This window comes from Trichogramma pretiosum, unplaced genomic scaffold (genome assembly GCF_000599845.2).
Source record: "Trichogramma pretiosum strain Unisexual culture from Peru unplaced genomic scaffold, Tpre_2.0 scaffold23, whole genome shotgun sequence".
In the NCBI taxonomy this organism is placed as follows: domain Eukaryota; kingdom Metazoa; phylum Arthropoda; class Insecta; order Hymenoptera; family Trichogrammatidae; genus Trichogramma; species Trichogramma pretiosum.
The window spans coordinates 1,524,959-1,539,208 of NW_019641629.1; the positions used below are offsets into that span (position 1 = coordinate 1,524,959).

The window sequence follows — 14,250 nt, forward strand, 5'->3', positions numbered from 1 at the left end:
CTCGGCGCACAGACTCGCACAGACTTATATGCAGAGAGAAATGAGTAGAGAAGTGCATATACGTATGCATGTGCGAGAGATGCCCCTCTCCGATCTCTCTCTCTCTTGTGCTCGCGCTGCTCGTGGCAAAACCATCGAGAACACGCCCATCATTGCGCCAACGAACGAACGAACGAACGAAAGAAATATCGTGTGCAGATCGTGAGATCCATCGTAATAATATCGACGATTACTAATTTTACTTCTTGTGGCTTGTGGGCCTCTCTCTCTCTCTACACCGCGCAGTGCATATGCGAATGTACAGAGCGAGAGGCTACGCCAGCCGAGAGTTTCTTAGAGCGGATAAATCGCCGAGACTAACTAATCGACGAGTTATTGATGCTGCAGTTCTCTTGCATGTAAGAGAGAGAATAAGAAAGAGCGAGAGAGAGAGAGAGAGAGAGAGCGAAGGTGTGAGTCGTCGCTGTTATTGCGCACCGAAGCTCCCTTAGCGCTCGCGCGAGCACGAGCTGAGAAGGCGTTACTCGCTATACTCGCCTCTCTCTCTCTCTCTCTTGCACTTTGGAAAATGAATCGACGAGTTATTTATATTATATTTATATACATTATATATGTACGTACGGGGGGCTGTATATAGTCCTCCCCATGTATATGGCACGTATGAGCTTTAAAATCTTATTAAAAAACATTTGTATTCGCTTAATTGAAGCTGGCGCGCGTATAACGCGGATTTCACGGACGATAATGTACTACCTGCTATATATGTGCAGGATCGACGCCGATCATCGCGCGCATCGAGGCGCTTGCGATATTTTGTTTTTCCGCGCGATCTTTACTTATTTTTTTTTGTCGTTTTGTTTCGGAGAGGCTTGAATATAATCTTTCGAATGCCACGAAGCTCGCCTGAAGACGACCTCTCGTTTTTCCCAATCTTCTCGCAGCTCGAGAGCGAGAGCTGCTATAAGGGCACGTTTTGTATCGCATGTGTACACGAATTCCCTTTGCCACCTGTGCGTCGTCGTCGTCGTCGTCGTCGTACTTCTCTTTCTCGCTCTCGTTCGCTTTACGCAGCAGCGCCTAACTTATATATGCATGAGATCCTCCCACAGAAACAATGCACACGCGCCTTGTTTTTTTTTTTTTTTGCTGTGCGCCTGCGTGCAGCGGAGTAACGCAGAGCCGAGCGCCTCCCTCTCTCTCTGCTGCGCCGCCGCAGCCGCGACGTACACACACAATGCGCTCTCTGCGCTATATATATGTGTTTGAAATAGAAAGAGAGAGAGAGAAACAGTTGTTGGCATAAATACAGCTGCACACACACACACACACACACACACACATACGAGAGGGGAATGCATATATAACTTTGGAGCGTGCACCGCGCGTTTCTTCACTGCGAAATACAAATTATTCGCATGGATGAAGTGGAATGAGGCTGCACATATTGTTTTTCAGCCAGAGCCACGAGAGAGCTCCTATATATGCTGCTGCTGCTGCCACTAAGACTCGAGAGCCAGAGCTCTGTACTCTTTTTTTTCTTCTTTCTCAAACTCGTTATCACGCACAGCGCCATTGCAGCAGCAGCAGATATACATACGTACGGAATTACGCGGCGATTGCACAACAATTACAGCTCGATGTGTATTTTTAATTTACTTGCTTTTTCAGTATTTTTCTAACTTTTTTTTTCTCAGACTGCATTACTTGGCAAATAAACACTCGCGGAAAAGTATTTGAAAAATGTTCACAATATCTAGTTTTAGTAAAGCACGACTTCAATGGAAAACACTCATTTCAATAATAATTACAAATTTTACCTTTGAAAAAACCATACATTTAATGCAAATTTATTTAATGTATAATCAGAATTTATAATAAACTGATATTGAATTTTATTTAAGCTACTTTTCTTCCTTGAAATCTTCGTTGCAAATTAATATGTGAGTACAGTTTTATTTATCATTTATCTATTTATTTGTACATAATCTGCATAACAAATGTAGGGAGGTTCAATCGTATACATTGTTTTTTATCGTAATTAGTCAAAAAATTCACCTCAATCTTTTTTAATTTCCGCATCCACCCCTAGATGGCGAGTGCACTTGTCTATAAATCTACAAGTGAATAAGTAAAATTATTGTATACAAGCAAAGCATATTTTTCTAGATGGCGACTGCATTTGTTATCGAATGACGAGTCCATTTGTAGGCCGATGGAGGTCTTACAATTTTTTTATGACTAGCTACCCAAACATTCTTGTAATTAAATGGTGGTATTTGTCGCGTAGGCCGGTGTAAACGTTTTGGTGTTACAGATAAAATTCGGCCCCGGAAAAATGACCCGTTTTTTGCAATAGCCAGCTTCACACAGTCTCGCTCGGCGAATTCGATGTAGGCATAACCCTTAGGATGTCTGCTAATTTGGTCGCATACTATCGTAATACGCTTGCATACTCCGCAGCCTTCAAAATGCTTTTCCAGCTCCTGTTTTGTTGCGGAGTAATGAACATTGCTTACCCAGATCGAACGATCATCTGGGCGGTCCGTCGGGAAACCGAGGTTCCTATCTATGTACTGTTTTGAACAGCTGTATTCGATGAGTTCGCGAAGTTTTCTCAGCTCTGCTTCCTTTTCTGACTCGGTTTCTGACTGGAACTTTTTCTCCAGCACTGCCTCTTTTTTTGACTCTGTTTCTGACTGCAACGGCTTCTCCACAATATGAATTCTAATTATAAAACACTCGTCGTGCACACAAGCACACACACACACACACACACAAAAAAAAATCAAAAAGTAAAGAATTTTTTTTTTCAAAATCACGTTTTTTTTTATAAAATCTACCATAACTTTTGACCTGATTTTTTTTGTGAAAATCTGAGCTCAGATTCTAAAAGGGCATTAAATTTTGCATAAGAACAGGCTACTCGCATATTTTTTTGACCCCTTTTTCATCAAAAATACAGCGACCGAAATAAGTATCAACAAAGCGTCCTCTTGGGACTTAATGGGTTAATTTCAAAGTAATTATTTTTAACAATGTTGTTAAAAGTGTACATCAATTGATACATTCTTTTGTTCCCAGTATCCGCATCGTTTCAAAATGTATTTCATCGACGAGATCGGATCGAAATTTGCGTAAGCCGTGCCGTCTCCAATTTCTGGAAAATTGCGTTCGACCAATCGCTTGGAAAGCTATATACAGCTGGAGCGGCAAGCAATCGATAGCTCGCAGATTGAACGACCGACTCTTGAATCGCAGATTCAAGGGGATGGTCAGTTTTATCCTTTTATATTAAGAGAGCGAGTTAGCCTCGAAGAAAACGGGGATAAAAGGGCTCTCTCTCGGGCTCGTCCGAGTGTAAAATAGTGAAAATTAGTATGCCGTGCGCGTCGCACACGCGGGGAAAAACAATATGCGACCGGCCGGTGGAAACGACGACCACCGGCCTGTACGAGAGAAGAAGACGACGACGAAGAAGAAGCGAGTTCAGCCGAGCGAATCATTCGATTGAAAAATTAAGCCGCGAATAAATAAAAATCGCTCTTCGAATCCATCGCAGTGGTGCGCGTAGCTTTTGTGCGTCGCGTATATAAAAATTTAATGTCTATCCCCAAGATCGGAGGAGCCAGAGCATGGCGCACGGAAAAAGGCCGCACGTATGGAGAAAAAAAAGTGAAAAAAAAAAACAACAAACAAATCCTCGGCTCATCCCCTCAAAGTCCCAATGTCAATCAAGAGGAGTCGCTTGCAACGGCTTATCTATAAGTAGTAGCAGCAGTTGCATTGGTTTTGTGCGGAAAAGGAGGCCCCGAAAAACGAAGCATCATCCGTATACGAGATTACCTCGAAATCCAAATTCGTACTTGTATTATAAAACTAACTGCCAACATCGGTCACCGCATATCTCCCTCTACTTGTGGTGTATGTACGTATGTGTGTGTGTGTGTGTGTGCACAAAGACACTATACCACTACCACGACTGCGCCTTGTGCACAGGCGTGTGACAGGTCAGTGACATACATACACGCGAGGCAGAGCACGGCAGCATATTATAAAAGCATTACAATAAAAAAAGTCATAGGGGAAAGAAAGTCGGATGTGTGTGCGTGTGCAACGCGCACAACATATTGCGAACTACGCGCGCGCGAGACTTAACTCTCTTCTTCTGCTTTTGGGTCCGTAAGGAAGGTTTAATTCCCCGTGAAATGAAAGCGACTTGCGGAGATTTACTCGGCCTCAGATTTGTGGGGATCATTTCGGCTTTGGAAGCTGCTGCTACTACTGCCGATGATTCTTCTTCTTCGTCGTCGTCGTCGTCGTCGTCGTCGTCGATCGGTGTCGTACACACGTCTCGTCGAGGAGTCCTGTTGCTTACCCATTTCATTCGACTGCAGTTGCCTTTCTTATAATACCTATACACACTATACACGACTCCTTCCTTGGCTTCTTCTCTCTCTCTCTCTCTCTCTCTCTACTCTACTCTTCTTATTCCCGAAGACTGGACATTCGTTTTTTCGTGGGATTATTGTCTGAGTAGGGTTGACGACGTAAGCGCGTCTGAAAAAGTCCCTTTTATTCCGATCCCGAGGACTCCGCGCAGAGAGAGAGTGAGCTTCGCCCCCAGACCGATCGTTGCTATATATATAATATATCTACTTGACTCCTTGAGGAGCTCAAGAGTCGTCGTAGTCGTCGCTCGAAGCGAATAAAAAATTTATAATCTGTATCCTGCTGACGTTGGCTGTTTCTTAAACACCGACTTCTCTCTCGCTCGCTCAACTCACCGAGCCGTTCGTTTTAATTGAATTATGTTCATACAATTGAATTCGCAGCTCGTAAAAATGATAATATAGCGCCGCGATTCTGAAGTTAATATAAGTGTTGTGGTCTGTCTGTCTGTCTGTGTGCGTACGTGTACGTATATATACGAGAGCTCAAAGCTCATTTGCAATGCTCGCGCGAGCTCGCAATACAAGGAAATAAATTATGCAACGAAAGGATTAAAACCCAACTAACGCCGCGCGGTGGTAGCGGTGGCGGTAATTTATGTAATTATGTAATTGCCCGAGCGATCCTACACGCGTACGGGTGTGAGTTTGTGTGTGTGTATAAACATGCGATGTTTTTTTCGAAAAAAAAAAAAAATAAATAAATAAACAACACTTTACTTTATTTTTTAACGCGTCTCTTCTCGCCTATAATTACCCGCCGTTATTGCTATCTCGGCAGCAGCTGTGTAGCAGACGCACACGCGCGTCCATACCTCTTTGTACATGCCTTACGTGTTATTCGATCCCGTAGCACCTTTTATTTATCTTTGTTATTCAAATGAACTTTATACGCTTTTCATTATGTATCGCGCTTTTATTTTCTCGATCGGCTTGAATTATACGGCAAAGTATTCCGTACGATTTACGCAATTTCGAACCTTGACTCGGACGTGTACTGAAAAACTGTGTCGAGTCGGCATGTATCGAATTTTTTTGATTGATTTCAATTCGTCAAAATTTGTCGATGTACAATAATCAATGTCGCGGGCTTTTTAATCCACCTGAAAACTTTGAGAAGCGATGCTTACTTAACTTGTTTAATAGCTATGTTTAATATAAATTCGAGGCTAACATTTATTTTTTTGAGCCCCCAGAAGTGCCGGAAAACACAGGAGCAATGGATACTTTCGTAGGTATTTTGTCCATAATTATTTTCGTGTTCCTTTTGATGCAAAAATTGCGTTTATTGCTATCAATTTCAGAAAAAAAAGGATCTCATGCAAAAGTAAAAGTGTTCAAGTCCTGAAAGAAGTACCGCGACTGACCGCCAGATGGCTTGATGCCAGTTACTAAAAAAACCCCCAAACAAAATAACAAAGTGCAGGAACTATAATATACATGACGGTTCTTTTGAACTAATTGTATCGATCGTACAAGAATTTCATGATTAAAAAGAAAAACATTTTTTCCTTCTACTCATTCAAACATAATAAGTAGCAGCGGCGTCGAAAAAATAATATTAACGGCAAGTTATTTTGAAGAATCGCGCACACAAATAACATTACACACACAAAGACAAACAACGCGGACAGGGCGTCCGCGATGTATAGGTACGAGGAGAGCCGTGCACTTTTTATCACATATCCTCTTCGCACTTGCGTAACGTCTCTCGGACAAGACCGCGCGCGTAAGGCCCTACAATGTGTGTGCGCTATATAATACGAGAGCTCCTCTCGTGCTGCAAAAACTCCCTCTCCTTTTACAATAATTTATTCGCATTTCAAACGCGCGGGGCGCGAGCGATGTTTATATGCGTGCGCGCGGTGGCTTTTTCCGAACGTTTTGCACACACAGACACACTCGCGTACCAGTTTTACGTTATGCCGCTGCTGTAGTGGTAGTTGTACTATATATATACAAATAAAGAAAGTGAGAGAGAGAGAGAGAGAGAGAGAAGGTGCGAGACGCGCACGATGGTAATCACACGTGCGTCTCTCTCTCTCTGGGCTTTTATGCGTGTACTATATAGAGTGTGTTACAGTCTGGGGTATAGAATACATATACAAGCTGGCGCGTGTATCATCGATCGCATATTGATATAGACTGCGGCCGCTGGCCTTATCGGAACAACTGATTTACATGAGAGTAACAGCTAGTTTTCGGAGCGCGCCGCCCGATAAGGACCGCTTAATTGAGGCGACATGTCTTAATTAATACCCCACGACGCCTTTTTGGATCAATCGACTTTATACTCGTTCGCTGCGTGATTGGTTTTTTACACGACTGCTGCTGCTGCTGTTACAGCATACATACACATACAAGTGTGTATACGCGTGTATGTATATTTTCAGCCAGTAGATCGGTGATTAAGATAGTATAAAATCTGGTTGCTCTGCAAAGAGAGAAAGAGAGAGAGACAGAGAAAGAGAAAGAGAGTGCACACGAGATACTGATGCGTCATGCTATGAAATACGACAAAATATAGGAGAGCATCCCAAGACGACGACGACGACGACGACGACGACGACGCCACTTTTTTTTCATAACGAGTTTGTTGAAATGTTCATACACACGCGCATATATATAATACGCGTTTGATGATATTCCTGTTTAGCCGTGGAAATGTGTGTATATATTTATATCGAGAGACGAGAACGATCCGGTGGCTCGAATCCGTAATCGCGCGGGCCGAATCTCTCCACCGAGAGTTTAGCTCGCTCGGGTATCTTAATTATGCCCCGTGTTATTTCCGCGGCGCGCGCGGGCTACACACAGCACACACACACACACACACGTATTTAAATTACAAGCAGTGCCAAATAATTTCTTCGCTCGCTTTTGATTTATCGGCCGGTGTGTGCTATCCTGCCGATGCTGCTGCTGCTGCGTCGCAAAAGTCTCCGAAACGTCCTTCGGATCGAAGAGAAGAAGAACCCCGAGAGACAGAGAGAGAGAAAATAACAAAAATCCAAGTTTTAATTGCTACTCGTGGCTGCTGCTGCTGCTGCTGCTGCTCGTGCTGTTACTGCAGCGTATATATACGATAAATAATAACCTGTTAGATATTAACGTAACGGTAGCAGAGGACACTGCGGACGCTCAACTGGATCTCTCTCTCTCTCTCTCCCTACATACATAAAATGACCAATCACGTCCGCAGCTTTTCAAACTTTTTTTCCTCATATATGTGTATGTGTGCATCGCTTATCTAACGGTGAATTGTGCCTGCTGATATTGGTCGTTTTTTCCATGATTATTAACAACGCTAACGCACGTGTATCGTGCGACGTTATTATTAGTTCGTTCGATATTTATGCGGAATGCCAAACTCGACTATATACGCTGCTACTTGCGTTTGAGACCATCGGATGAGTCTGCGAACGTTGGACGGAATTAGACGAAAGTCGATACAAATTATTATCTTGTTTTTGCGATCTCGTGGAAAAACGAAACGACGTTTCAATGCACGTTTCGCGATACCGCACGAGCACAATTTATTCCGCGCAATGATTCATTAATTCTTACTTTCAAAAGTTATATATTTCGTACGATTCGGGCCAAAAAACTTTACTCACCGTTCGAAAATAATATTTTTTTTTTTTTTTTTTTTAAAAAAAAAAAAAAACCAAAATTGTGATTCATTCGATCGAGTGCGTGTGAAATCTCGAGAAATTATGCGTTCGCGAAGAGAGTAAGTGAATGCAAAAGAACACGTCGCGTCGTCGACCTCCCGGCGTCCGACGGATTGCGCTCGTATACTATACGTGCGCCGATCAATTAACCAACCATCTTCGTATCGTTCTCTGTTAATATTAGCGTCGAAATTTGAATTTGTACTCGATCGAAGAAAATAATTAGGAAATGTAGGGAAATCGTTAAATAAAACATGAGTTGTATTTTTTTTATTACGCTTTGATTTAATGTATTATCATATACTTAAAATTTTTTTACAATCATATATTACATATACACTTTTTACAATTATGAATTCTTTTCATCGTCTGTGTGTGTGTGTGTTTTTTTTTTCTTGCTGCTTTGCCAATTAATTAAATTAACTATTATAAACTATCACTCGCCTTATTCGCGTACACGTGCGAGGAGTCGAGTCACACGGGCCACACAAGATAAGCATGCGACTTCCTTATTTTCTTTTTTCATATATATTTCATATATATATATAGCTCTATTCGATGAAAAAAAGACAATATCCTAATTCGTAGGCTACTTGCGCTAATCCCTAATAATACTACCGATAAATTTAACCTTCTTTTTCATAGCTGTTTATTATTTTTTTTTTGCTGTCGGGGGTGTGTGGGAATGAACGTCACAATTTCTATATTTATATAATTAATGTATAAATATGCTTTTACCATAAGTAATTTAACAGCTGGAACTTGGATTCTCAATTGTTGCTGTTGATTTTTTCATTATATGCTCGATGGAAACGATCGCGACGCATCGACACTATCACAATTTTCCGCATCCTTATAAGCGAACGCAGAGGGCATCGCGACGTTTACCTCTTTTTATCCACGTATCAACAAGAGAGAAAAAATTTTCACAGATGCGCAGCTCAAATCGTCTTTTCCCTATTTTTTTTTATTGTATTTAAGATATAAGTTGTGTGAACTCTCGGATACTTTTTTCGATTTACTATTGGGATACGTTTTTTTTACACGAGGCTTTCGTTTACTTTTATACGCATATTCTCATACATAACTATGATTTTTTTAAGTAGGAATTTCGACACAAAATGCCGCTTTCGGTAGTGGTCGCACAATCTATAATTTTTTTTTTATCGATAATACAATATATCCATTGAAGTAAAGTTTACACGCAACACTCACAGGCGCACACCATTTTTTGTCGAACTTATACAAAATGTACAACAACATTTTTTTTATCACACTTTATATTATTATATTCTATGGCTTGTACCAAGAAGAACATTTACAATCATACATTTATAAAGTGCACTGATCGAAAATTCACAGTTATATCATGCTTTCACGATAATGTATACTCGTTAATGCGGTGGGTTGAAAGGGAGTGAAGTTTTGTGAAAAAAATATTTAAAAAAAAAAAAAACAAACAAAAACACATGTATTATTAACAACGATGAATTTTCACGTCGTCGTTTACACGACGTGTTTCCATTGTAATCGGAAAAATTCAGTTACAGTTTGATAATCGGTATAGTTCCTATAATTTTGACATAACTTTTATGTTCAAAATTATTAAGGATTGTTTTGAGTGATTTTCAAACTAGTATCTGAACACATTGATATATTTTTCGAAATATAACAGCAACATAAAACCAATTAAACGAAAATTGCACAAAACGCTGATTACAACAGCGCCGTCGAAACAAAAGTTAAGCTAATTCAAGTCACGCTTTTATTATCACTTTACGTGGACTGACTTAGGCATGTAGGTCGTTCGAATTCATTTAATGAAAAGATTTTATAATTAAATTTAAATTTTTTAGTCAATTTAAATTTTAACCAATTATAAATCGATCGCTCAATCGTACATGTGTGAATTTGCCAGAAGATTTTTCTAGTCAGGGACAGCAGCAGTAAGAAAAAAAAAATGATTTTCCAAACTCGAGCCTAGAACAGTTGAACGCTTGAATAAGTCTCGTTCTTATATATTTATTCTCCTGAATATGCAGTTGCCGTATTAGCATAATAGCGGGGACTCAGTACGCCGACTCGTTAATACGGTTCTCGCAATCCGATGGAATGAGCCGAGTGACTTTGGATTGAAGCCTTGCTTTGTTTTTTTTGCTTATCATTTTTTTTTTCGTCGACAAATAAAAACCTAATTTGGCTTTGAACATTTGCAAAGAGGAACTTACAGTTCTGATTTTTAATAGCACAGAAATTAAAAAAAAAAAATTAAATAAATAAAAACACTACGTTAAGTCGGTTTGACTATTAAGCTATGAACCCGATACTGAATCGTCGCAACGCCTCAATAGCGTGTGCAGAGACTTAACTTAAAAAAAAATTTTCAATAAATAACAAATTACTCGTTAATGGTACGAATTTTTCCTAAATCCGCTGGGGCGCGCGAATCACAACTCTCCATCGATAAAAAAAAGTAGGTACAAAATCACATAAAAGAGAGAGAAAAAAAAACACCTAAAAGAAAAGAGGAACGAAGCCCTGGGTTATCGCTCCGTGTTAATAGCGACGCGTGTGACGTTTCGATGTACATGCTACATGTGCATACATTTATGTTTTGCATATAGTCATAAATATATGTACAAATTTTTTAATGCGCATCTAGACGCGATCATATACATCTGTGACTCACACGAATGTACACGAGTTAACGTATTTTTCTTTCAAAGGGGGCTATCGATTTTCAACTGTAAATGTTATCTATTGCGAGCAGTTCACGAAACGAAGTTAAAAATTCCGCCTATACATATTATATTCTCGATGCTCTCTTTCTTCTTCGTACGTTATATAGGGATACAATTACGCATGAACCATCGTGAACGTTTCAATGTTTTTTTTTTTATATCTACATACGGTTTACAATGGTGTGCTTTGAAAAGTTCGAAAAGCTACTTTTATAATATTATTTACAAAAAGTATTTCATATCTCGCTCGAAAGACTCAACACGCTAATTAATTTAATTAATTAATATAAAACATTCACATATTTAAATAGTTTGTTTTTTTATGCGGGATTTAATCTATGCTTTTATATATATAATATTAATAATATCATATTTCAATTGTAACTGTACGAATTTGTTTTAATAATAATATTTATAGGCATATATTTATAATTAATCGATATTTTTTTTTTCTTCATTATATTTAAAAAAACTGACTTTGTTTGTACTTAGGAGGGCCGGGGCTCGGTGGACCCTATGCATTTTTTTTTCTCTTGTAGTTCATTTACTTCATTTACTTTTAAAATCCTTAAACTCGATAATGTTTTTTTTTTAATCCACTTACTTAATCCTTTAACGTACGCGTGTTCATATACACTCACACTCACAAGGTGTATGAATTATAAATTACGATTGTGTTGCGTGTATTATCGCGCGCGCATCGCTTTACATATTTACAGGTCACTACTTCTTCTTCTTCTTTTTTTTTTTTTTTTTTTTTTGATGATGGAGCTTCATCCTCTGCGGTTGAACGTCTTCTGTCTCTCTCTCTCTCTCTATCTGGCTTGTGTGTAAGTATTAAAAGCGAGCAATTTTTCGTGCCCAGCTTTTATTTAGTGACTGAAGATATCGCTCGTTCAAGTGTATTCCGATCTCCAGCCCGTCTGTAACAGAGAGAACAGAGGCAAAAATGCCCATCGTCAGAGCTGCGTGACTCGTGACTTTTGCACACACATACGCGTATATATACACGACTTCGATCGCTTTTATTCTTTTCTACTGCGCGCGCGGGGCACACGCGATGGAATATGAATTTTTTAGCGCGCGCGTCCAACGACTCTCCGCTGCGGACCGAATTTATTTGTATCCGTATACACATTTTACGATACGCATAATGAGACGCGAGATGTGGCCTTTTGTACTTGCTGAATGATTGCCGTTTTGTGCTTTTCAAAATGTGCTCGGGAAGGATTGATCGATCGAGTCGCGCAAGCGAGAGAGTAAAATTGTTTCGAGATTATTGCGAAAGGAGATTTGCTCGCGCGCCTAGATTATTATTCCGAATAATTTTTTTTTTCTTCTTCTTTGTTTCGTACGTCATTCAAATCGTATTTAACGAGAAAAAGCTGTCTCGGTACTCGGAAACGAGTTGATACTTAATAACGGGTTATATATATTATATTTATGTGTGTGTGTGTGCGCCGATGACTCACCATTGCATTCGTCGTGGCGGCCAAGTGCAGTCCCTGCAGACTGCTCATGTGCTGCGAGTGCGGATGGGCATGGGAATGGGGATGGATCGAGGGCGGCGGCGGCGCCGTGAAGCCCTGGTGCAGCGAGCCCGTCACGCCGACCCCGACGCCCGTGTGGTACATGTAGTGCTGCATGGCCGGGTGCATCGTGTGGTGATGCTGCGAGGTACCTGCAATTAAACCGGAGGAAAAATTCGATCAATATATTTGAGTCGTTGATGATCTTTTGTCGATGTATGAAGGAAGAAGTTGGTATACTCACGGTAGTCGCTCATGGGCGCGCCGAAGCCCGAGTGGAAGGGCTTGTTGTCGAGGTCCAGATGGGCGCCGGTCTTGATCATGTCGCCCATCACGCCGATGCCCAGGCAGCTGCTCGACTTTTTCTTTTTGCTCTTCGAGGAGAGCTTGCGATTGCGCGTCTGGATGCCGTCCTTCTTCATGGTCAGCGGTCGGTTCACCTGCGAACAGCCAAAACAAATGATTTTTCGGACTCGTTAGTATATACGATATGTGAAAAATTACTTATTAAAAGTACAATAAAGTCGAGGATGGGGTATATGGACAGATGTGTGTGTATGTGTGTGAGTCATTCGAGTTAAGGAATGCTTTCCGCGCGCGCAGACTTTCGACTACCAACTCCGCTGCTCTCTGGGGCTGTGTGTGTGTGTCTGTGTGCACCGTGCGCATGATGAATAAAGATATCTCGTTGCGCCGCGTGCAATATCGTGATTTATCGCGTGTTGCACGAAATGGCACTATAGTATAGTAGGAACGGAGTAGTGCGAGGCACACAAAAAAAAAAGAGTAAAAGAGAAAGAGAGTGAGAGAGAGAAAAGAAAGAGATGGTCGCGCGATCGCGTTATCTATCTTTCGTCTAGATTGAAATAGTCGCGGAATGAAAGAGCGGCATTGTGAGCCTATCGCTCGACACCATCGCAAAAAGTCGCCGCGCGCGCACACACGTATATTATAAGCTCCGTTTTCTGCGCCATGTGTGCACTTGTGTGTCTGTGTGTATGTGTGTAAGTGTGCTGCTGATACTGGAGAGCTGCTACTGCTGCTGCTGCTACTTTTCAGACGCGTATATAAATATATTATATGAGAGAGAGAGAGAGAGAGAGTTCGGTGCACCGGGCCGGCGCGCGTTATCGGGCCCGAACGATCGACGCACTTGGATTTCAGATAGGTGCATCGTACTTATAATACGTATATACATGCATCTCGGCTCGTATTAATCCTGTGCTCTCCGCGAGCGATGCTGATCGTTAGAGCTGCTACCGTGCACAGAGCTTCGGCACGTGCGAGCTTTTCGTGGAATTTTATTCTCTTCTTTAAAACGTTATAATCGACCGCGCGAGGTTTGCGAAATATGCACTTTGCTCGTTTTATTTTTTATATTTTTGCTCGAGTTGTACACGTGCTGCTGCTGCTGCTGCAATACAATCGGCGAACAATCGGTGCCTATACACGCGTTTATCCCATCGTTTATTAGCTTTGGGCATAGGCGTTTTATATATTACGATATTATTGCCACGATTTTTCTCAACGTTACATAGAATCGACTGCGCGCGCGGCGCGAGAATATAAATATACAATTGAAAATCATTCGTTTGATTATATTTAGAAAAAAAAAACAACAACAGAAAATAAATAAAAGAACGCGGAGCCCGAGTGTTAAACAATAGTGAAATCCTGACGGTTAATGAGAGGCTGACTCGCTCGGCTCAGCATCGACACACACACACGTACAATCAACACAGTATCATATGCGAATGTCTACGTGCGTGTGTGTGTGTACATAAGCATAAATGCTAAAAAGCCCCGTAATTACAGGATTAACGCGGCCGTTGTCGAGATCTCGCGCACGCGCATAAAG

General features: G+C 40.9%; 1 protein-coding gene across 2 annotated transcripts in view; it reads right to left on the reverse strand.

Annotated features, from left to right (window-relative positions):
• Positions 1-11,668: 11,668 nt before the first annotated feature.
• Positions 11,669-14,250, reverse strand: part of LOC106654964 (GATA-binding factor C-like) — a 58,128-nt gene continuing 55,546 nt past the window's right edge. For both annotated transcript variants that reach the window (XM_014375133.2, XM_023459141.1), the window contains exons 6-8: positions 12,637-12,832; positions 12,336-12,544; positions 11,669-11,786 (exon numbers count right to left, since the gene is read on the reverse strand). In XM_014375133.2, coding sequence (XP_014230619.1) covers positions 11,760-11,786; positions 12,336-12,544; positions 12,637-12,832 — 432 coding nt within the window. In that variant the 3' untranslated portion in view covers positions 11,669-11,759. The remainder of the gene's footprint in view (positions 11,787-12,335; positions 12,545-12,636; positions 12,833-14,250) is intronic.